Raw genomic sequence first — 22151 nt, forward strand, 5'->3', positions numbered from 1 at the left:
GTCGGGGATCCTGGCCTGTCAGTCAGTCACGGCCCGTCGGGGATCCTGGCCTGTCAGTCAGTCACGGCCCGTCGGGGATCCTGGCCTGTCAGTCACGGCTCGTCGGGGATGCTGGCCTGTCAGTCACGGCTCGTCGGGGATGCTGGCCTGTCAGTCACGGCTCGTCGGGGATGCTGGCCTGTCAGTCACGGCTCGTCGGGGATCTTGGCCTGTCAGTCACGGCCCGTCGGGGATGCTGGCCTGTCAGTCAGTCACAGCTCGTCGGGGATCCTGGCCTGTCAGTCACAGCTCGTCGGGGATGCTGGCCTGTCAGTCATAGCTCATCGGCCCTTCTCCTCCGCTGGGCACTGGGTGAGGTGCAGCCACTCGGGTGGGCCCTGAGCATTCCTGCACCTGTTTGCCCTCTCTTGGGTTGGCTCAAGACGAAAAATGATGTCAAGCTCTCCTGGGCCCCCAGCCCACAGTGGTGGTCTGGCCCCAGTCAGTGTCTGCACCACACAGTGGCTCTTGGCAAGGGTTGGGCACTCCCACGGGGGACAAGCACCATGTGGTCATGGCCCTGGCAGGTTGTCGTGGTGGCGGTGTGGGAGGATGGTATGCTGCTGCCCATGTCCACATACAGCCGGGACAGGGTGAGGGGCCCACTCAACTGTCCGGAAAGGGTCCCTTGCTCTGTGCTTCCTCCAGGCATCCTGGTGAATTCCTGAGCATGGCGCCTAGTGGGATCCCCACACCCTGGCCCTCAGCCATGGGTGCTTCCCCTTGGGGTCTCCATGTCCTTTGCTGGCACTGGGATGGAGAACAACTAGTCCACGGCAGAAGGGCTGGACCTGAGGCTGCCTGCAGCCACACCAAGGGCCACAGCCCCAGCAGCTCTGGCCTCTGTGTGCTGGACACCAACCCCTATGCCCAGGTGCACCGGAGGTGGGGTCGGGGTGGCCTTAGTGCCACCGCCCATGTGCCCCGATGTGGGCAGTGGCTGCCTCTGCCCTGTAGGCCTGTGGGGGTCAGGGTCGGTCCGAGGTGCAGGGTGACCCAGGGGCGCTGCCTGGCCACAGCAGTGGGTCTGTGCTTCCCACCCTGCCTCTCGGGAGCTGCCCTGCGTCGCAGTCAGTGGGGCAGGCCGGGCTGTGGGCACTCCGGGGGCCGCTCCAGGTGCCCACACACAGGCTGGACTCTGCTGTGGTGCGGGATGCCTGGCTTTCACCCTGGGGCCCTGCTGGTGCCCACCTCTGGGCCCTGGGGTACATTGGGGCAGGGGCTTTCTGTGGCGGTCTCCCTCAGCTCCCTCTCTCCCTGCAGGCCATGGCATATGCCTCTGAGGATGGGGTCCTCACTGAGGCTATGATGGACGCCCGCGTGCAGGACGCTGTCCAGCAGCACCAGCAGAAGATGTCCTGGCTGAAGGCAGAGGGGCCTGGGCCGGGGTATGGGCGCCCCCCATCCTGAGTCCACGGTGACCCACACCTCACGGAGCCTGGCAGCGGACCCCTCCCACTCCCGCCTCTCTGGCCCCTGTGCATTGAGGAAGTGCTCCTGGGTGGGGCCAGGGCTGCTTGCAGGGCCTCTGTGCACCAGGACATCTTGTGGGGGTCAGCCATTCTACCCCCCCAGGACGTCTGAGGAGGGGCAGGTCTCCTTCCTGTCCCCCAAGACACTTTGGAGAGGCATTTTCTGTCTGGCTCAGATCGGGAGGGGGAGGCTTTGCACCCAAGCCCCTGCAGAGGCCACTGGGAGGGTGGGTGCTGGGCGGAGTCCCAGGGGCCAGCAGGAATGGGTTGAGCAGAGTCTTTGTTCTCAGCTCCCACAGCAGAGCCAAGTGTCAGGGCCCCCCCACCCTGCACACATTTGTGGCCCTGAGAAACCCCAGGCCGTGGCTGGGAGGCAGGGAAACTGGCAGGGGTGTCTGAGGCCACACCCAGCTGGCCGGTGCACGCCTGTGGCTGGAGCGGGGGTCTCTTAATCTAATAAAGTCCCACAGGTGCCTCACCACTGTGTCTGTCTGTTGGCTGACACGGGGCGGGGTTTCGGGGCCCCCGAGTCCCCCTGGGGTCAAAGGTGACAGAAGAGGCAGAGGCTGGAGCTTTCTAGAGAATTTACTGACCACAGAGGGGTGGGCTTCACATGAGGTGCCTGCCACGGCGGAGCCGGGGGCCTGTGCCTCACCCTGCAGCCGTGCACACACGGGTGCCCCTCGCTTCCCTCCCCTCTGCCAGGCTGGCTCGGGCCAGACAGATGGTGGACACAGAGCACAGGAAACAGCGGCTTCAAACAGATGCTGCCCCAGGCCGTGCACCTGTCCCCGCCCCCACCTGTACCCCAGGACCCACCCTGCCCCTCAGCACCTCTGGGGCCGAGTCTGCCCTCGTGCCCTGCCCAGCCAGGGGCCCAGGGTCCTGCCCCCTGAGGCCCCGCAGCCTTCCCCACCCCAGCCCCCACCCCAACCCCCTTTATAAAAAGAAGAGGAGACAGCACCTTCCACTGGACTCTCCCGGCCGGCCACAGCCCCGGATACCCCGGGCCCAGGGCTGCTGTCCAGTCCCGCCGGCCCGGGCGTCCATGAGGTCCCTTTTACATCTGTGCAGCAGCCAGTGGCTCGGTGGCCCCGGCAAGTCCCCTCGTGGCTCACAGGTGCCGCGGGCTGGGGTGCCCGTTGTGGTAGAGTTTCTGCTTCACGTGCACCATGTTCCCCGCGGCCTCCTCGAAGGGCCTGTGCGGCCGCCGGCCCAACTCCCGCAGGCTGCACAGCTTGGGCAGCCAGGTCCATGAGCCATCTGCAGGGGGACAGGGGCGGTCAGGCCGCTGGGCCGGCCGGGGCGGCGGCACGGGGCGGCGGGTGCGAGGCACTCACCGTAGCGCCGTCCGGCCCTCCAGGCGCGCACGGCGCAGTGCAGGACGCCGTCCATCCACACCAGGAACCAGCTGATGCAGAAGCCCAGCAGCAGCCCCAGCATCAGGTCGATCTCCTGCTTGGTCACATTGTCCGTCACAAAGTAGTTCTCCGAGGCGTCCACCACCGACTGGTCCCCGTCGTACGGGATCACGTAGTGGATGTGGTTCCTGGGGGCGGCAGGGCGGGCTGGCACCTCTCCCGCCGCCCCCGGCCTGGCCTTACCCCGGGGGCCTACCCCATCCGTGGTGGGGGTGTGACCACTTAGGGCCGCCCAGGGGGTTCTCTGAAGCAGCCTCCTGGGTGGGCTGGTCGGGAGGGGGCACCGGACCCAACCAGGCCCAGGCCACAGGCTGGTGGCAGTGGGAGGTCAGTGGCCATGGGCTGTGCAGGCCGAGCGTGAAGTCCAGGCAGACGGTGGGACCGGTAGCCGTCGAGGGCGTCTGCCCTCACCCAGCACCTTCTCTCTTAGGCCTGGAGCTCACGGGGAGGTTCTGTGGGTGGAAGAGGCCTCTCGGGAGGGGCTCAGGATGGCGGTCCCCACGGCCAGGGTCACGGCTCACCCACCCAGCTCGGGGCTGCGGAGGCCACTTGGAGCGGAGCTGGACTGCCGGTGACCACTGGCCCCTCCCGTGCACCCTTACCCGCCTGCGGGGCCCCTTTCTCCACGGCAGCCACCCTGAGGGCCGGGCCTCCTGCTTCTCAGGTTCCTTCTGCTCCTCTATCGCTGGGAGGTGCTGTCAGGCCACAGGGACTCTGCCTACCACCCCGTGCTCTTCATTTCCTGGGGGATGCCCCCTTGCCTGTGCCTGGCACAGCCCTGTCCAGCTGCTCCCAGGATGGACGGCGTCCAGGCTCCAGGGCCTTGTAGTTCTCAAGGCCTTGGCACCTCCGTGTCCCTTGATCTCCCCTCCCTGGGCTCCTGGGGGACTGCCCAGGCTCAGGCTACCACAGCCTCAGGCCTCTCACTGCTGGGGCGACACTGAAGCTCCCCATGGGGCTCACTCCAGCAGCCCACCCCATCCCAGGAAGGCCTCAGGTGGGTTGGCTCTGCCAACCGACTAGCACCCCAGACAGCAGACTCTGGGATCCCTAGGCCAATGGGAGGGCCTGGGAGAGGAGGCCACAGGCCCCAAGCGCCCAGGACGCCTTGGGATCCACCCTCCTGGCTGCCTCCCACGTCTGCTGAGCTCCAGCTGCCTGTGTCTCCACGTGGGATCCACAGACACCTTCAACTTGGGCATAAAAATAGCTCCTCTCTCCCCAAACCTGCTTCTCCCCCACCCTTCCCTCGGTGAGGTATCAGCCTCGGCCTGCTTTTCAGCCAAGACCCAGAGAGCACCCCCTACTCCACACCCCACCCAGGGGCACTTCCCACGCTGAAAGCCCGGCCTGTCTGTCCAACCCAGGCCACCTGCACCCAGTGGAGGCCACACAGGCGGCTTCCCACAGCGGGACGTGGGGTTCCTGGAGCTGGAGCCCAGGCACAGGGAGGAGGTGGCCCTGCCCCAGGCTCTCATTGGAGCCCTCCTGCTCTTCCGGGGACCCCGGAGGTCAGACCCCTCAGCATATCGGGAACACAGGGCTCCTGGTGAGGAAGTGACCCTGGCTGATAGCTGGCGGCTACCAATCACCCGGTGACGAGGCTGTCCACAGCCATCGTCCATCGCCACCGATGAATGTGCAGCTGCCAGAGGCCCTCAGGGGAGGAAGCGCTTCCTGACCCCTTGGTGAGTGCCCAGCCACCCCAGGGGCTCAGGAACTTCGGGGGTCAGAGGTCACAGCCTGTGCCCCCACGGCTGGCCTGGGTTCCTGCAGCTCCCCCCCACCCTGCACCTGGCCCTCCTTCTGCGGGGCTCAGGTCTCCCAAGTGAAAGCAGAATGAGCCAGGCCTGGGCAGAGATGTGCTGTCTGCACACGTATGTCTGTGACACGTACATACATGTGTCCTTCCTGAGCCACACATGCTGCGTGTCCACCGAGGGCCAATCATGTCACGTATGCACACCGCCACATGCAGGGACAGGGTGTGATACTGCAGACATGGGCCGGGCGCTCCACAGCCCGCTCCGCACGGCAGGCACCACGCGCAGGGGCAGTTCGCTTGGCTTTGCGAGCAGACACCCTCTCCGGGGCCGCCACACCACGTGCGCGGATTTGTGCCACATTCGGATGCTGCCTGGCAACACGCCGAAGTCTACGTACGGGCACGTACGAGACCCACACATGGACACACACTCGCTCTGCACACCAGCGTGCACAGACGGGCAGCCTCACGGCAGTGCATGGACATGGTGTATACGCAGATACCCCATGCGCAAAATTCGTCTGCACACACAGCAGCAGCACCCACACGGAGACGTTCTGACATGTCCCTGAGCACACGGCACTGTATATTGTGACATACATGTACTTTGCATACACATATGTTGCCAATATACAAGGGCATTTTGTACGCGGAATGTACATATCCTGTATGTGGAGATGTGAACAGAGCACAGATACACAGACACACGCGCGGCAATACCATCTACAGCAGGCTGTGGCCGTTTCCCACACACGCTGCCTTCAGCGCACTCTGAGTCCACGCGTAGTCTGGGCGCTGCTCTGTGAGATGCACCTAAACCCCCTGTGCAACACGCAGCGTGCCCTCCGCCTGCCCTGCCAAGCCCTCACTGCGCTGCCACGGCCCACACCCACGGGGGCTGCGCCTTTCTGATGCTCCGGAGCCGGGGTCTAGGCCCAGCCTCTGGGAGGCCTGGAGCGGACCTCAGGCCTTGGCTTAGCAGTCAGACCTGCCTGATAGGAGCACGCGGCCACCCCGCAAGCTCTTACGCCACACCCTGCGCCCAGCACACACGAGGGTCACGGACACCTCGATCTCTACCTTCTCTTAACACCCGTGTTCTTCATCCACACGCCGGCTCCACCCATAGGCAGGTAACACACTTAGCAAGACATGCAGCTGTCCTGAACACACATACCCTGCCCCCACACGTATGCACAGAGACCCCGGGGCAGGAGGCGGCAGAGATGAACAACACAGGCTCTGGGTTCATGCCCCCTTTGCCCTTCACTAGCTGTGTGACCTTGGGCAACTCTGTCCTCTATGGCCTCTGTCCACTTCCTCATATAGCAGGGCTAACAGCGGCCACTGAGTGAGGGCGTCCTGAGGGAGTGCATGCGTGCGTGCGCGGGTGCTGTGTGTACGCACATGTATATGCACAGACGCTACACACATGCGCGTCTCATGAGAAGATGTTTATTTCGTACATGGACATACAAACATGCATGGCCAGGAAGATTCCATCACTACACGTGCACAGAGGGGTTCACACGGTGGGTGTGGGGGGTCTGGGCGCTCCCCTCAATCTGAGTGACCTTGAGGAAGTCCCGCCTCCCCACTGCCCACCCCCAGCCCACCCCTCAGCTCCTCCTCTCCAGCCAAGGGCTTCAGCCCAGTGCCCCTCCAGGCAGGCCCCTCCCACCGTGACCCGCATTCCCCTGCCCTGGGCCTCACTGCAGGACCCAGCCCTGTGCCAGCAGGCGCTTCCTGCCCCAGCTTTGATGAGGCTGGCTTGGGTCTCCGCTGTGGACACCAGACTGGGCTATGGCTTCCCGGCCTCCAGGCTGGACCAGGAGGCCCCGTGACCCATTCCACCACCACCATGGAGGCCTCTAAAGGCATTCCAGGATAGTGTCCTAAAGCCATGCGCCCCCAGGAGACCCCGGTGAGACGGCTGGCAGCTCTCAGGGTGGAAGGCGGCTCGCGGCCCGCGTGGGGCTGGCCCCCCTGCGCCCCAGTGGGCCCCGCCGCACATGTGCGCTCACGCGTATCGAGCCGGCATCGGTTGCGGACTCACCGGCCACAGTTGCAGTGGCAGACGCGGTCCTCGCCCCGCAAGTGCGGGAGGATGTAGTTGTGGAATCGGTCCAGCAGCGCGTTCATGTCCATCAAGCACGCGATGGCCTGGAAGAGCCCATGACCGGTCAGCGCCAGGGAGCGGGCGGGACGAACGCGGGCTGGGGGTGGGGAGCGCAGGGCAGGTGGGGGCAGCGCAGGCCGGAGTGGGGGGAGCGTAGGCCTTAACAGGGGGAGCGCAGGGGTTGTGAGGATCGCAGGCTGGGGAGGAGGGCGCAGGCCGGGGAGCGGGGGAGCGCAGGCCGGGGAGGGGGGAGCGCAGGCCGGGGAGGGGGGAGCGCAGGCCGGGGAGGGAGGGGAGCGCAGGCCGCACGGGCGGTAAACAAGGAGCGGGAGGTGGGGGCGGGCGGCGCGCGCGGGTGGGGAGCAGGGGGCGCGCGCGGGAAGCCCCTCCGCTCACCATCACGACCGACGCCCCCAGAATCATGAAGATCATGGTGTTCGCGCTCATGGACATCGGGCGGGGCCGGGCCGGGCCGGAGCGCCGCCCCCCGGCCCCGGCGCCCCCCCGGCCCCGGCCCGATGCTGAGCCCCCGCCGCCTCCGCAGAGGTCAGCGCTTCCCAGGATCGGCCGCCGCCGCTCGCGGCAACCCCGGCGCCGACCGGGGGGAGGAGGCACGGGGGGGCCGCGGAGGGACGTGGGGCCTCTCGGGGGTCGCTCGGCCCGGCCCGCCGCGCTCCGCTCCGCCCTCGGGTCCTCCCTGCGCTCCGCTGCGCTCGGCTCGGCTCGGCTCGGCTCGGCTCCGGCCCCCTCCCTGCCTCCTCCTCCCTCCTCCCTCCCGCCGCCTTCCTCCGCCTCCCGGGAGGGACCGCGCCGCCCGCGGGCCGCTCCATGCCAGCGCCGGCGCGGGGAGGGGACCCCCCCGGGAACCTCCGCTTCTTGTCCCGCCCCAGTCTGGTCAGACCCGGCCCCCGTCGCTTGTCCAGGGTCCCAGGACGCCAGTCCCAACCCGATCTGGCCCGAGGGGCGCCGAGGCCCGTTCCGCCCCACTGCGCCCCACTGCTCCCCACTGCTCCGCCCTCCGTCGTCTCCCCGGGTCGCCAGGTGCGGGGCTGCACGTGCCTCCAGGGTGCATGGAACCATGGGGCGGGGGGTCACAGGGAAGGGACGGGTGACTCCTGAAATCCTCAAGTGGGGGGAGGTGGCACAGGAGGTGTGGGCACGGCCGCCCTGCGCAGGCTTCCCTTAGGGAGGGGACGGGGGTTCATCTGCCACTCAGAGGCCCAAGTGGCCACCACTCTGCTGTGGGACCAAACTCTCATCCAAAACCAGTGACCACGTCTCAGATACAGGAGCCCCCACTACCTTCCAGCAGGAAGTTAGGGGGAAGCAGTGCCTGGGACCAGCCTGGGGGCTGCAGTGCCATCCAGGCTCACTGCAGCTCTCACTCTAGGGCTCAAGATCTCCGGCAGGTGGCCTGGGGGACAGCCGACCACGGCGGGGGGTCGGGGGGTGAAGAGTTTCCACGTGGAGCCGAGAGGTGGCTCCCCCGCAGGCAGCAGTGCTGGAGGGAGCAGCCGGCTTCAGGCAGCGCAGGGCTGGGTCGGCCCAGGCTCCAGCAGCACCCCAGGTCTGAGCTACACCCCCCAGCAGCGGTCGGAGGGCTGGGCCTCTGCACCTCCTCAGGGCCAGGGTCGGGCCAGGAATTCACGACCAGGCACAGGTGACAGCAGCATCTATTTATTAGACAATTCCAGGTCACTGAACACTGCCTGTGGGTGGGAAGGGGGGAGGGGGCAGGCACACGGGGACACAGGGACGGCCGGGAAGTGAACACAAACCGCTGTCTTTCCTTTTCGGTTAAAGAAAAAAACTATAATCAATATCCCGCTCGTAAGTAAAAGTGGGAAGGAAAAACTTGATTGCTTTCGTGTGGCATTTAGACCTCTCCCCTGTCATATGCAGCTTATCTGGGTAATGCTACCGTCACCAGCTGCACACCTGTAAGTGAAAACAACATCAGGAAGGAGAAGTATGAACAAAAGGGAGCTGGAGAGGGCGCCGGGGCGCTGGGCTCAGTAGAAGCAGACGGTGTGCAGGAAGGTGCGGCCGCTCTTCTCCTCAAACTCCTGCAGCAGTTCGTCGATCTCATTCTCCATGTCCTCCGTGTGCTGGATCTGCAAGGACAGGACCGCCGTGAGGGCCTCGCCCGCCCCGCCCGTCTGCTCCCAGCCAGCACCTGGACGGCCAGGGAAACCCCCGCCTGGGCCGGGAAGCCGGGTGACGGACAGGCCCCCACCTGCACCGCTGCTGCTGCCTCACCTCCCCACTGGCCCCACAGAGCCTGAGGCTGGGAGCAGAAAGCGGATTGGGAGGCGGGGGCCCAGGCCCACTCGTGTACAGCACGGCCGGCCAGCCTCACCGCAGCGCTTCCCAAATGCCAGCAAGCAAGGACCCTGACCGGTGCCCTGCGTTGGGGCAGCCCGGTCACTGGAGCGTCCTGGCAGCATCCTGGTCTCTACCTGCCAGAGGCCCTGCTGCCTGGAGTGAGCAGCGCGGGCTCCTGAGCACACAGCCTTGGCCCCGGCTGCTTGTCATTTGCCATTGCCAATGTCCCCGGATGCCCAACCTTGGGCAGCACACAGTGCCTCTAAGCCAGGAGTGGCCTGCCTGTGACTCAGCTCTGGCCAACGTGACCCGAGCAGAAATCGAGCAGCCACTTCTGGGATGAGACTTTCCCAGTGGCCTTCCCTCCTACCAGGTGGTCACCAGCACCATCCTTGGCGCTCCAGCCACACTGGACCGGGAGGCCGTGCTGGGTGGGCAGGCAGGAGCCTCTCCCAGCGCAGGTGGCCTGGCTCGGGGCCTCCCCACTGCACCGTCTCCTCTCTCAGTCGGGCTGTTTGCTTTTTCCGTCTTTGACAGTTGATCTGATCACAGAACCCAGAGGCAGAGGCGGGTCAGTGTGTGGGGCTCTCCCCAGCAGGCCCTCCCATCATACCCCAGCACCTCAGCAAGGCAGCAGCGGGGCTGCAGAAGCCCTTGGGGTGCCCCCTGGCCCCTCAGTGCAGGGGGGACACAGGGTGCCTCTGAGAAGATGGGCATGCAAAAGGCTGAGTCCAGGGGTGGACTGCGGACACACAGCCCTTGGCGGCAGACACCCTGGGGCCTCCAGGCTCACGTGGGACACACCTCTGACTGACAGCACCCAGGAGCGCCATGTACCTTGCCGGCTGAGGTGTGGCTGTGTCCACCTCAAGGAAGAGGCGGTGCCAGGCCCTCCCTGGAGCCCCATGTCCTGGGAGAGGGACTATGCTTGTGTTGGGCAGGTCACTGTGCTGCGTCTGTCAGCTGAGCAAAGGGCGAGAGGGGGTTCCTACTCCAAAGCCAGGAGCAGCTCTCTCTGAGCCGCCAACAGGCACCCCAACACAGGTCAGTGGAGCAGGAGACCCCGCCCCAACAGCAGGGCCAGCCTCAGGCCTCACTGCCCCAGCATAGCCTCTGCCCAGCGTGGTGCCAGGCCTGGTACTCACACACTGGCAGAGCTCACAGATGAGAAACGCCCCCAGGGTGGCCTCCTCATGGTTGTCCTGGATGTCCACGTTGACCACGTGCACCGGCTGGCAGGTCTCCTGTTCTCTGGAATTCAGATCTGATTGGGACAAGGTGACACAGAGGTCAGAGGCTCCAGACCAGGGAACAGGCAGTCAATGTGTCCCAGTCCCCAGCTGTGCCGGCCCCTGGCCCAGCCCTAGCGGTTTCTGGACTCTGTGGTTTGGGAGCCAGGTAAGGACTGAGCCTCAAACCTCAGGACATCCCCAGCTCAGCACAAGCCGGCCTGTCCTTCCCCGCCCTCCCTGACCACAGGCCCAGCTCCACACAGGGTCCACTTGTGAAATACGGACCTGGGGCTTGGCACAGTGGCTCATGCCCACGATCTCAGCACTCTGGGAGGCCGAGGTGGGTGGATCACCTGAGGTCAGGACTTCAAGACCAGCCTGGCCGATACAGTGAAACCCCATCTCTACCAAGACTACAATAAATTAGCTGAGCATGGTGGCAGCTGTCTGTAATCTCAGCTACTCAGGAGGCTGAGGCAGGAGAATCGCTTGAACCCCCGAGGTAGAGGATGCAGTGAGCCGAGACTGCACCACTGCACTCCAGCCTGGGCGACAAGAACCAGACCCCTGGAGCCCATGAGTGGCTGCAGCCAGCACACATGGTTCCGCTCTGACAGGCCTCATAAACAGAAAGCCAGCGGCCAGCGGCCTGGCCTGCCTTCCGCGTGCTTGCACTCAGGCCTGACCCCCCTTCCAGACGGGATGTGCCAGCCAGGGCAGGACGTGCAGGCGCCCCGGACCCTGGTGAGCGCCGCAGGGCTGGCCTCCTCACCTTCCACCACCTGGTCGTACACTCGCTCTTCGCAGGTGAGGATCAGGTCGAACAGGTCTCTGCAGTTCTGGAACCGCTCCGGCCGCGGCTTGATCCTCTTATTCCTGTCCAGCATGTGCAGAATGCCGTTTTGTGTATAGCTACACACGGGCGTTAAGGAACATCAGGGAAACGGCAGTGTATGCAGCCTGGAAGCACCTGTGTCCTGGCCCCTGGCCCCTTCCCAGCCCAACAGCAAGGGCAGCGGGGACGCAGGCCTGGACAGCTCAGGTGTGGGCCACGGTCCTCACACTCCCGGCAGGTCCCACAGAAAACAAAGTGGGGGACAGAAGGCGCTTGCTCCCCACCGAGCCCCAACTCTGCGAGAAGACCCAAGGCCTGCAGGACCCTGCCAGCATCTGACACCTTCTGCTGGGACCTCTCCGTCTGCCCCTGGCCTCAGGCACGATCTCCACAGCTGCACCCTCCCTCTGCTCCCGTGACGACCGACCCGACGGCGGAGCACAGATGACGCCTGAATGCGTCCAGCCCAGCTGAAAGGAGGCCCTGGGGCGGGTGCTGACACACAAAGGCCCCAGCAGTCACAGGAAGGGGCCACAGAAGCCTCTGGGGCCTGGGCAGGGGCACCCTCCCGCCATTCACAGTGGCCATGCCTGGCCTCAGGGGGTCCCCAGGAAAAGGCTCACATCCCCAGAAAGAGATAGAGACTGAATCCCCACATGTGCTCCCTGGTCTGTGGGAGCTCAATTGAGCCACTCCCGGTGGTCGGGGACAAGTAACTGCTTAATTCTACTTCAGAGAAACAGCCTGGCTGACTCAGGAATTCTGAGTGATACATTCAACTTTCAGTTCTGTCAATTTATTTAAATAAGCTCAGATTACCTAAAATATACCTTCTTGGGTAGCAAAAATAATTTTTATAATACATTGAGTGGTTGATCTAAGGTTTAACTTGAAAAGACATCTGACCCCGAGCTGCCAGGCATCCTTGGTTCCTGTGACAGCAGCGCCTAAGTCAGCTACCCACCCGATGTGTCTTCCCACACACGCGGGGTCCCACCTGTGTCCCTGAGGCCCCTAGAAGCAGCTACGACACCCACATCATCTTTGAGGAGCTTGGTCCTTCAGCTGCTCAGAACCAAAGTCCTGCAGAAAGAAAAGCTCATGGCAAGCAGTGGCTCATGAGGCGGGCGGGACACCTGAGGTCAGGAGATGGAGACCAGCCTGGCCAACATGGCTAAACCCCATCTCTACTAAAAATACAAAAATTGGCTGGGCGCAGTGGCTCATGCCTGTAATCCCAGCACTTTGGGAGGCCGAGGCGGGCAGATCATGAGGTCAAGAGACTGAGACCATCCTGGCCAACGTGGTGAAACCCCGTCTCTACCAAAATACAAAAATTAGCCAGGCCCGTGGTGGTGCGTACCTGTAGTCCCAGATACTCAGGAGGCCAAGGTGGGAGAATCGCTTGAACCCCGGAGGCAGAGATTGCAGTGAGCAGAGATCGCACCACTGCATTCCAGCCCGGGTGACAGAGTCAGACCCCATCTCAGAAAATAAATAAATAAATAAATAATTAATTAGCTAGTGTGGTGCCATAAGTGTGTAACACCAGCTAACAGGGAGGCTGAGGTGGGAGAATCGCTCAAGCCTAAGAGGTTGAGATTACAGTGAGCAGAGATGGCACCACTGCATGGCAGCCTGGGCAACAGAGTAAGACCCTAACTCAAAAAAAAAAGGCTGCAGCTGGGCGCAGTGGCTCACACCTGTAATCCCAGCACTGTGGGAGGCTGAGGTGAGCGGATCACCTGAGGCTGGGGCTTCAAGACCAGCTTAACCAACATGGAAAAACCCCATCTCTACTAAAAATGCAAAATTAGCTTGGTGTGGTGGTGCACACCTGTCATCTCAGCTACTCAGGAGGCTGAGGTAGAATCGCTTGAACTCGGGCGCAGAGGTTGCGGTGAGCTGAGATCACACCACAGCACTCCAGCCTGGGCAACAAGAGCAAAACTCCAGCTTAAAAAAAAAAGAAAAAATAAAAGACAACCCATCACATCCAAGACAAGTCGACACGCTGCCCAACCTGCAGGCAACCCGGCACCCTCCATGGCAGCCCGGCAGGGGCGGCGGCACCTCGGAGGGGCCGCTCTTCAGGACTCGTCACATCACGTTACTCTGAACGTCTGTTCTCTTCTTCAGCGTGGAGACGCATGTGTTCAGTTCTAATTCAACGCAATTTTCATCTGACGTCAGTTTAACCCTAACTGATTTTCTTGGTGAAGCCTAATGCTTTTGACCCTCTAGTGACTCCCAGACACCAGTGGACACCACAGGCCCTTTGCCAGTGCTCAGAGACTTGCTGCCGGGGCCCCAAGACGCTGTCCTTCTTGCCTCTCCCCACACCCCACAGGACTCTGGGGCCCGGGCTGCTGGCTCCTGTCGCATGCCTGCCAGGGATGGTCCTGGGCCCAGGGAGTCAGGTCAGCACAAGATAGCAATCTCACCTGGCAGAGCCTCAGCACCGTTCTGTTGTGGAAGGAAGACGGAGGAAGGGTGGAGGTTTAGCAAAGCATCACACCAGGGAGGACGAGCCTGCCGGGGCCAGGGACGGTGACAGGAACAGTGACGGTGACGGGAGGGCAGGAAGCGGCACCACGGGCCAGCGCTGGCCGGAAGGCCTGGTGGTTCCATCAGCGGGAAGCCTGCACACCCCACTCACTGCACAGAGCCATCACCCACCACGTGTCCTCCCCTCGCTGCTGGGCCTGGGAGGTACAAAGACCCCTGGGGGCATGTCGCCGCCTGGGGCCTTCTCTTAAGCTGAACTGTTCACATCTGAGTCCGGCCCAGGTGTCTGCTGTGGACACATCTGCCCCCCTACTACCCCCAAGACAGCTCCATCCTGCCAGCGCCCCCCGCCTGCCTGCGCCCTCACCAATCCCTGCAGGGCTGAGCAGGCCTGGCTGCTTCCCTAGGCCAGCGGCACCGGGACCTTCCATGTGGGTCAAATTCCACACGCCAGGCAAAGCCTGAAGCGCTTACAGATCTGGACACACACCTGCTCACTGCAGTCATTAACGAGACTGCGTCCGCACAGCAGAGGAGCTGCACATGCCTTCCAGAGACTGCAGGAAGTATAAACAGCACTATTCGCAGGAATGAAACACAGCAATGAAAACTGGAAAGATGAGACCCCCAGGGAGGACACTCCGTGCCTGGCCACAGCTCTCCAGTCTGCTGGGGCACAGGAGGACCCAGAGGCCGCACAGGGAACGGCAGTGGGGTGAACCTCCAAGCAGATGCGTCGGGCAGGTTCTCCCCAAATCACAACTAACACCCAAGCTGCTTTTGATGGGTTAAAATCAGCAAAAAATGAATTGAAAAGTACAAGGCAAATTTCACCTGCAATCAAATTCTATCTGGGTGCCAGCTGTACCAAAATGCTATTTACACTCAGCTTTCCTGGAACCCATCCCCACTGGTCAGGGACAGGGGACCTGACAGCAGCGGGGCTGGGTGCAGCTTCTTCAGCTCCCATCCTCTCACCAGACTGCCGTTCTCAGCCAGGGTCCCCGTGGACAGACGCCAAGGGCACAGCCTGTCTCAGCCCGACTCCACGTGGGACGCAGCACCCATGTCCAGGGACATCCTGAAGGTTCTGCCCATCCTTGTGCAAATGTCACATTGCCCTGAGGGAGGGTGGCGGGGCCCTTGGCCTGGCTCACCACGTGTGCAGCGCCACCCACTACCTTTCCCAACAACGGCCCCCTGTGGGCACAGCCCAGTGACTCAGCGCTTGTCCACCAGGCGACAAAGCACAGCAGTCAGCCCCAAACTCATCCCCAAGTGGGGCCCCCACATCTTCCACTAACGCGTCGGCAACTCCCCAAGAGACCGAGTGCAGGGCCGACCAGCATCCTGACCCGGCGCTCTGCCACTCCTGTGCAGTAGCAGATGCGCTGGAGGGCACCGGCTGCGCCAGGACCTGCGGTCACTTCAAGAAGCCCTAAAGGAAACGGCTCCCCGAAGACTGTCATTTCCAGAAGTGGGGCTCTGCAGCTTCTGTGATCGTCCCTGCGCTGCCTCCTCCAGAGACCAGGAGGTGCTGCCAGTGAGGTCAGCGGCCAGGGAGCAGGACGCTGCCTGGGACCCCCTTCGATGCTGGAGTCTCCTGACAAATGGTCCGGGGTGATTCACAGCACCTCCTAACAGAGTCTTGGTGCCTGAGCTCGCTCCGAGCCCAAGCTCCGGGGCAGGGCCATCCGACGCGTCTCCTTCCTGAATGCTTTCCGTCAGCCTGAAGAGCAAGCCCAACAAGAAGGCAAGATGGCTTTTGCAAATGGACAGGCATCACCACACGCTATCTAATCCGACTGAGGGCTACTAGACTTTGAGATTAAAATGGTGGGCTGGCTGGCGCGGTGCTCATGCTTGTAATCCCGGAATGGTGAGAGGCCGAGGCAGGCGGATCACCTGAGGTCAGGAGTTCAAGACCAGACAGTGAAACCCCTTCTCTACTAAAAACAAGTACTAGCCGGGTGTGGTGGTGTGGTCCCAGCTACTCAGGAGGCTGAGGCAGGAGAATCGCGTGAACCCAGGAGGCAGAGGTTGCAGTGAGCCGAGATCGCACCACTGCACTCCAGCCTGGGAGACATTGAGACTCCATCTCAAAAAAAAAAAAAAAAATTGTTTTACTTAAAAGTTTTCAAGAAAAAGGTCTCAAATTGTGAATTAGTCTGCAACACAAAACCAGACAAAATCCGAAACACTCTACCTGGAGGAAAGCAGGCCTGGGCATTGCGGCCCGTGGGGTCTGCGGCTTCGCTCCGGGCAGAACACTGGCATTTGTGCCCGCAGCTTCACCCTCAGCACGGAAGCCAGCTGAAAAGCGTCTCCGGCTCAGCCCCTCTGTGCTCCCTCTGCAGGAAGAACATAAGGGATTGCTTCTCTCTCCACCCCAGGATAGTCCAGTTATTTAGTGATATGAAAAAGCAATGCAGTAGCAGTTTTACCAGGAAACTGAGCTTTAGAAGACAACCTTAAAGGCTTCACAGAACGGAAAGACTGAGCAGCACCCAGGCTGATGAGTGAACGGGAGTGCTCCCGTGTGTAAATGTCACCAGGAAAACGTTTTCCCTACAGTGCAGCCGAACCATCTACTCAAAGAAGGGAGGACAGAGAACTCATCCAGAGGAGGCCGGTGGTCACTGTACACAGACCGTCCCTGCAGGGTTCCTTCTGGGACCACCAAGCTGTGTCCGTGGTGAGAACTTAACAGGTCTGGGGGACCTGAGGTGGCCACGAAGCCACGTGTCGGTAGCCAGGGCCTTTAAAGAGAAACCAGGAAGACTGCAGCCCCTGGGGAGAGGAACAGTTCTGAGATTCGCCTTCGGCAAAAAGCAAAGCTGAGCATGAGGCAGGTCGGGACCAGAGGGGTCCCCAAAAGCCCTCGCCGCCCACCCACACCGACGTGACGTGGTTACTCTTGGGATAAACCACCTAGGGCCCCAAGGTGTCACGACACAGCAGGAAACACCCCAAAACAGCTCGGTAGACCATTTCCTTCCCAAGGTTTTCTACGTTCGCTCCTTAGGGATCTTGCTGGGCCCAGGGCATCCGGCGGAGTTAGAATGAGCGTGGCTGCCTCCAGTGGCCCATCACACAGGACAGCCCAGAACAGACCAGGACCACATTGCCCTGCCGTGAGGCCCAGGCCTCACTCGGAGTCACAGGGGACTTGAAAGAGCACCCACAGGCACTGCCATCCTGGTGTGGCTGGCACCAGGGGCCGCACTGTCCCACCTCGGTCTGGGGAAAAGCCATGCCAGGTGCAGGGCGCTGGCCACAGGCACCAGGCCATCAGAGCAACATCCATGGGCAGCCCAGCACCATCTGGGGCCCCCGCTACCAGCGCCAGACCCCCGCACCCCCAACCACTGCCACTCCTGGCCCTCGGCCTCTCCTCTGCAAACTGTGGCTGGTGGCAGAGCCTTCCTGACATCAAGTCTGAAGGCGTTCCCTGCTCCGTGGAAACCTCAGTCCTTCCTGGGAAGGCCACACCATCTCCCTGCAGATATGACTCAGCCCAGAGCACGCCAAGAGCTGCTGCCCTGACGGACACACCCACGAGGAGGGCCCGCTGCCACCTTATTGGCCAGATTGTCCCAGTAACCGAGTGAGTGACGGGACACACAGGCCTCAGACACAGGAGACTCCCCACATCAGAAGGGAGGTCAGAGGTCTCAAAGGTCAGGTTAGAGCTGGGTCAAGTCGTTCCAACGGGAAAACACACAGCAGCAACACGGGATGCTCCGGCATCTGCGCTCCTGGCTCACGGTGGGATGAGACGGCCTCGGCGGAGCCTGGCTCTGGCCAGCACGGTGCGGCGGCTCAGCACAGGGACTGCCCGGGGCTCTGACCCAGACCCTGACAGCCTCAGCAGCGACACCTCGGCCAAGAAGGGAAGAGCCAGTGCTGCAGGCACCAGGCAGCAGCTGTAGGAGGCCTATCTGGTGGGAGCGTCGTGCACGGTGGTGACAAGAGCCCTCGAGTGCCTCACAGACGTGGAGGGCAGCTCCACGCTCAGGAGAGGGTGACAAGGGCAGGTGACACCAACCACAGCTGCACAGCGCGATGCTCTGGGCTCCCGGGATGGACTGGGACCCACTCGCCACGCTACGCCACAAGCCTGACAGCCACCGCTTCCACATCAACGCATCAAGAAGTACATTTGGGCCGGGCGCAGTGGCTCACGCCTGTAATCCCAGCATGTTGGGAGGCCACAGCAGGACTGCTTCAGATCAGGAGTCCAAGACCAGCCCGGGCAACATGACCAAACCCTGTTTCTATTAAAAATTTTTTAAAAATGAGACCGGGTTTGGCCGGGCGCGGTGGCTCAAGCCTGTAATCCCAGCACTTTGGGAGGCCGAGGCGGGTGGATCACGAGGTCAAGAGATCGAGATCATCCTGGTCAACATGGTGAAACCCTGTCTCTACTAAAAATACAAAAAATTAGCTGGGCATGGTGGTGCGTGCCTGTAATCCCAGCTACTCGGGAGGCTGAGGCAGGAGAATTGCCTGAACCCAGGAGGCGGAGGTTGCGGTGAGCCGAGATCGTGCCATTGCACTCCAGCCTGGGTAACAAGAGCGAAACTCCGTCTCAAAAAAAAATAAATAAATAAAAAAAATAAAAAATGAGACCGGGTGTGGTGGCTCACGCCTACTACCCCAGCTACTCAGAGGGCTGAGGTGAGAGGACTGAGCCCACGGGCACGCAGCTACCAGCAGCTGTGATGGAGCCGCCACCCCCCAGCCTCAATAAATTAACTCACTTCAAGTCAGGCACAGTGGCTCACACCTATAATCCCAGCACTTTGGGAGTCCAAGGCAGTTGGATCACTTGAGGCCAGGAGTTTGAGATCAGCCTGGCCAACATGGCAAAACTCTCTCTCTCTCCTAAAAATACAAAAAATTACCTGGGCATGGTGGTGCACACCTTTAATTCTAGTTTCTCAGGAGGCTGACACCAGAATCACTTGAATCTGGGGAGGTGGAGGCTGCAGTGAGTTGAGTTCAATAAAGAAAAGAATTCAGCCTGGGGCAATGGCTCACACCTGTAATCCCAGCACTTTGGAAGGCCAAAGTGGGTGGATCACCTGACATCAGGAGTTCAAGACCACCCTGGCCAACATAGTAAAACCCCATCTCTACTAAAAATACAAAACAATTAGATGGGCGTGGTGGCACATACCTGTAATTCTAGCTACTCAGAAGGCTGAGGCAAGAGAATTGCTTGAACACAGGAGGCGGAGGTTGCAGTGAGCTGAGATTGCGCCACTGCACTCCAGCCTGGGCAACAAGAGCAAAACTCCGTGTCAAAAAAAAAATTCATTTTTGATAAGGAATGCTTTTTGGCAAAGTACAGAGGCTGTACAAACCGAACTCAGGAACCCCCTGGAGGTCTTGTGGCCAGCTCTGGAGCTGCTGGGCACCCAACTGTAACTGTGGCCTCAACACAGAACTGTGCAGGGCTCAGGCCAGCTCTGGGGGGTCCACCGGGGCCTCACGTCACTTGGAACTGCAGGCGCCGCAAAAGCACACGCCATCTCACCTGCCACAGACCAGGAGAAAACTCACAGGCCTCCGGGCCCTGACCCTGAGCTAGCTCTTGAAGGAAGGATCGGTCAGCATAGCTCCATTCCGTCCAGACCCTCAAGTGGCCACCAGCACCTCAGCCAATCAGCTCCGTTCTACCTGTGGTCTCAGACGAGCAAAGAGCAGGCCACCATCTCTGGCCTTACATGAAATACCCAAAGGCTGTAATTTATACTGCAGGCATGAATGCTTTTCTAAAGCCCAAGATCATGGTTTCTCTGGGAACTGGTGTCTGGCTTAGAAAAACATTCATTTGTTTGATAAATACCATTAGCCAAAACTAACTGTAAAACACAGATGGCCGGGCACAGTGGCTCACGCCTGTAATCCCAGCACTTTGTGAGACTGAGACCGGCAGATCACAAGGTCAAAAGATCAAGACCATCCTGGCCAACATGGTGAAACCTCGTCTCTACTAAAAATAGAAAAATTAGCTGGGTGTGGTGGCACGCCCCCATAGTCCCAGCTACTTGAGAGGCTGAGGAAGGAGAAATCGCTTGAAACCGGGAGGCGGAGTTTGCAGTGACGAGATGGCGCCACTGCACTCCAGCCTGGCAACAGGGTGAGACTCCGTCTCAAACAAACAAACAAAAAAACACAACTGCTGGGCCAGGCACAGTGGCTCATGCCTGTAATCCCAGCACCCTGGAAGGCCAAGGTAGGAGGATCACGACGTCAGGAGATCAAGACCTGCCTGGCCAACATGGCAAAACCCAGTCTCTACTAAAAATACAAAAATTAGCTGGCTGTGGTGGCGGGTGCCTGTAATCCCAGCTACTTGGGAGGCTGAGGCAGGAGAATTGCTTGAACCCGGGAGGTGGAAGCTGCAGTGAGCTGAGATCGCGCCATTGCACTCCAGCTGGGTGACAGACAGAGCAAGACTGTCTCAAAAATTAATAATAAATAAAGTTAAAAATAAATACACAAAACAGCACATAACTGCTGACCAGAGAAAATGATAAGGGCCCCCAGCGTCACAGCCTCAGTGAGCCAGGCTGGACACCACAAACGAACGGGACGTGCCCAGGACACCCCTGAGCAGAGTGTGTGGAAGGGGGAAACTGGACCCCGAGGCACGTGGCCAGGAAATGTGGCCGGAGCCTGCAAATGCAGGGAGGAGGCAGGAGTCCAGGCCACCCTCTCCTTCCAAGCACACTGACCAGAAAAAAATGAAAAGCCGACTGGCCCCAGTTGACCACAGGAGCGGTCTTGCAGAGAGAGGCCTTCGGGTCAGTGTGCACGCGGCCCCCAGGATGCAGCCCCAGGATGCAGGCCAGGAGGGGTTGAGATTACAACCTCAGAAATCATTTCTGGGCCGCATGTAGTGGCTCACGCCTGTAATCCCAGCACTTTGGGAGTCTGAGGCGGGCAGATCACCTAAGGTCAGGAATTGGAGGCCAGCCTAGGTAATGTATCGAGACTCCATCTCTACAAAAAAATATAAAAGTGAGCCAGGAGTCTCAGCTACTCAGGAAGCTGAGGCAGGAGAATCACTTTAGCCCAAGAGGCTTCAGTGAGCCTTGATCGAGCCACTGCACTCCAGCCTGGGCAAGAGAACATGGCTGCCTCTTTAAAAAAAAAACTGTCACTCCCCTTTGCTTTTTTGGTAAAGCAAAATACAAATAAATAAAAATAAAAAAAGTTTCACAGCATTTCCATTTTGGGAATTATACTATTTATCTGACTTAGCATACATACATGGGGCTGGACGCAGTGGCTCATGCCTGTAATCTCAATGCTTTTGGAGGCTGGACCACCTAAGGTCAGGAGTTTGAGACCAGCCTGCCCAACATGGTGAAACCATCTCTATTAAAAGTACCAAAGTTAGCCGGGCATGGTGGTGTGTGCCTGTAGTCCCGGCTACTAGACAGGCTGACACAGAATCGCTTGAACCTAGGAGGTGGAGGGTGCAAGACCACGCTGCTGTAATCCAGCCTGGGTGACAGCATGGCACCGGCTTAATTAAAAATGTCGGGCGTGGTGGCTCACGCCTTTAATCCCGGCACTTTGGGAGGCCGAGGCGGGCGGATCGCAAAGTCAGGAGTTCGAGACCAGCCTGACCAACATGGTGAAACCCTATCTCTACTAAAAATGCAAAGAAAACATAGCCAGGTGTGGTGGGACGCACCTGTAATCCCAGCTACTGGGGAGGCTGAGGAAGGGGAATTGCTTGAACCAGGGAGATGGAGGTTGCAGTGAGCCAAGATCACGCCAGTGCACTCCAGCCTGGGTGACAGAGTGAGACTCCGTCTCTTAAAAAAATTAACTAAAGCCAGGCGTGGTGGCTCAAGCCTGTAATCCCAGCACTTTGGGAGGCCGAGGCGGGTGGATCACGAGGTTGAGAGATCGAGACCATTCTGGTCAACATGGTGAAACCCCGTCTCTACTAAAAATACAAAACATTAGCTGGGCATGGTGGCGCGTGCCTGTAATCCCAGCTACTGAGGAGGCTGAGGCCGGAGAATTGCCTGAACCCAGGAGACGGAGGTTGCGGTGAGCCGAGATCGCGCCATTGCACTCCAGCCTGGGTAACAAGAGCGAAACTCCGTCTCAAAAAAAAAAGGCCGGGCGCGGTGGCACAAGCCTGTAATCCCAGCACTTTGGGAGGCCGAGGCGGGTGGATCACGAGGTCAGGAGATCGAGACCATCCTGGTCAACATGGTGAAACCCCGTCTCTACTAAAACAACAAAAAATTAGCTGGGCATGGTGGCGCGTGCCTGTAGTCCCAGCTACTCAAGAGGCCGAGGCAGGAGAATTGCCTGAACCCAGGAGGCGGAGGTTGCGGTGAGCCGAGATCGCGCCATTGCACTCCAGCCTGGGTAACGAGAGTGAAACTCCGTCTCAAAAA

At 60.7% G+C, this 22151-nt stretch overlaps 3 protein-coding genes across 3 annotated transcripts in view; 1 reads left to right on the plus strand and 2 right to left on the minus strand.

Moving 5' to 3' along the window:
• The window catches only part of LOC108313938 (ATPase family AAA domain-containing protein 3), a 26831-nt gene extending 24842 nt beyond the window's left edge, over nucleotides 1-1989 (plus strand). Inside the window, exon 16 of the mRNA XM_017542589.2 lies at nucleotides 1303-1989. Coding sequence (XP_017398078.1) covers nucleotides 1303-1449 — 147 coding nt within the window. The 3' untranslated portion in view covers nucleotides 1450-1989. The remainder of the gene's footprint in view (nucleotides 1-1302) is intronic.
• An 89-nt stretch (nucleotides 1990-2078) lies between these two features.
• TMEM240 (transmembrane protein 240) lies at nucleotides 2079-7541 on the minus strand. Its single transcript, XM_017542590.2, has 4 exons — nucleotides 7213-7541; nucleotides 6754-6860; nucleotides 2852-3060; nucleotides 2079-2774 (listed from the first exon to the last, which is right to left on the minus strand). Exons 1-4 carry the CDS (start codon nucleotides 7267-7269, stop codon nucleotides 2626-2628), a joined length of 522 nt encoding a protein of 173 aa, XP_017398079.1. The 5' UTR covers nucleotides 7270-7541; the 3' UTR covers nucleotides 2079-2625.
• A 936-nt stretch (nucleotides 7542-8477) lies between these two features.
• Nucleotides 8478-22151, minus strand: part of SSU72 (SSU72 homolog, RNA polymerase II CTD phosphatase) — a 31526-nt gene continuing 17852 nt past the window's right edge. The window contains exons 3-5 of the mRNA XM_017542591.2: nucleotides 11146-11285; nucleotides 10287-10405; nucleotides 8478-8930 (exon numbers count right to left, since the gene is read on the minus strand). Coding sequence (XP_017398080.1) covers nucleotides 8829-8930; nucleotides 10287-10405; nucleotides 11146-11285 — 361 coding nt within the window. The 3' untranslated portion in view covers nucleotides 8478-8828. The remainder of the gene's footprint in view (nucleotides 8931-10286; nucleotides 10406-11145; nucleotides 11286-22151) is intronic.

Source organism: Cebus imitator, unplaced genomic scaffold (genome assembly GCF_001604975.1).
Source record: "Cebus imitator isolate Cc_AM_T3 unplaced genomic scaffold, Cebus_imitator-1.0 Scaffold145, whole genome shotgun sequence".
In the NCBI taxonomy this organism is placed as follows: domain Eukaryota; kingdom Metazoa; phylum Chordata; class Mammalia; order Primates; family Cebidae; genus Cebus; species Cebus imitator.

What these genes read in the sequence shown, in the direction of transcription:
- TMEM240 (XM_017542590.2), bottom strand. Translation starts at nt 7,269, where the DNA reads ATGTCCATGAGCGCGAACACCATGATCTTCATGATTCTGGGGGCGTCG. An exon ending in TGGGGGCGTCGGTCGTGATG is followed by an intron (nt 6,861 to 7,212) that starts GTGAGCGGAGGG and finishes GGGCTCTTCCAG; the next exon opens with GCCATCGCGTGCTTGATGGA. An exon ending in TGCCACTGCAACTGTGGCCG is followed by an intron (nt 3,061 to 6,753) that starts GTGAGTCCGCAA and finishes TGCCGCCCCCAG; the next exon opens with GAACCACATCCACTACGTGA.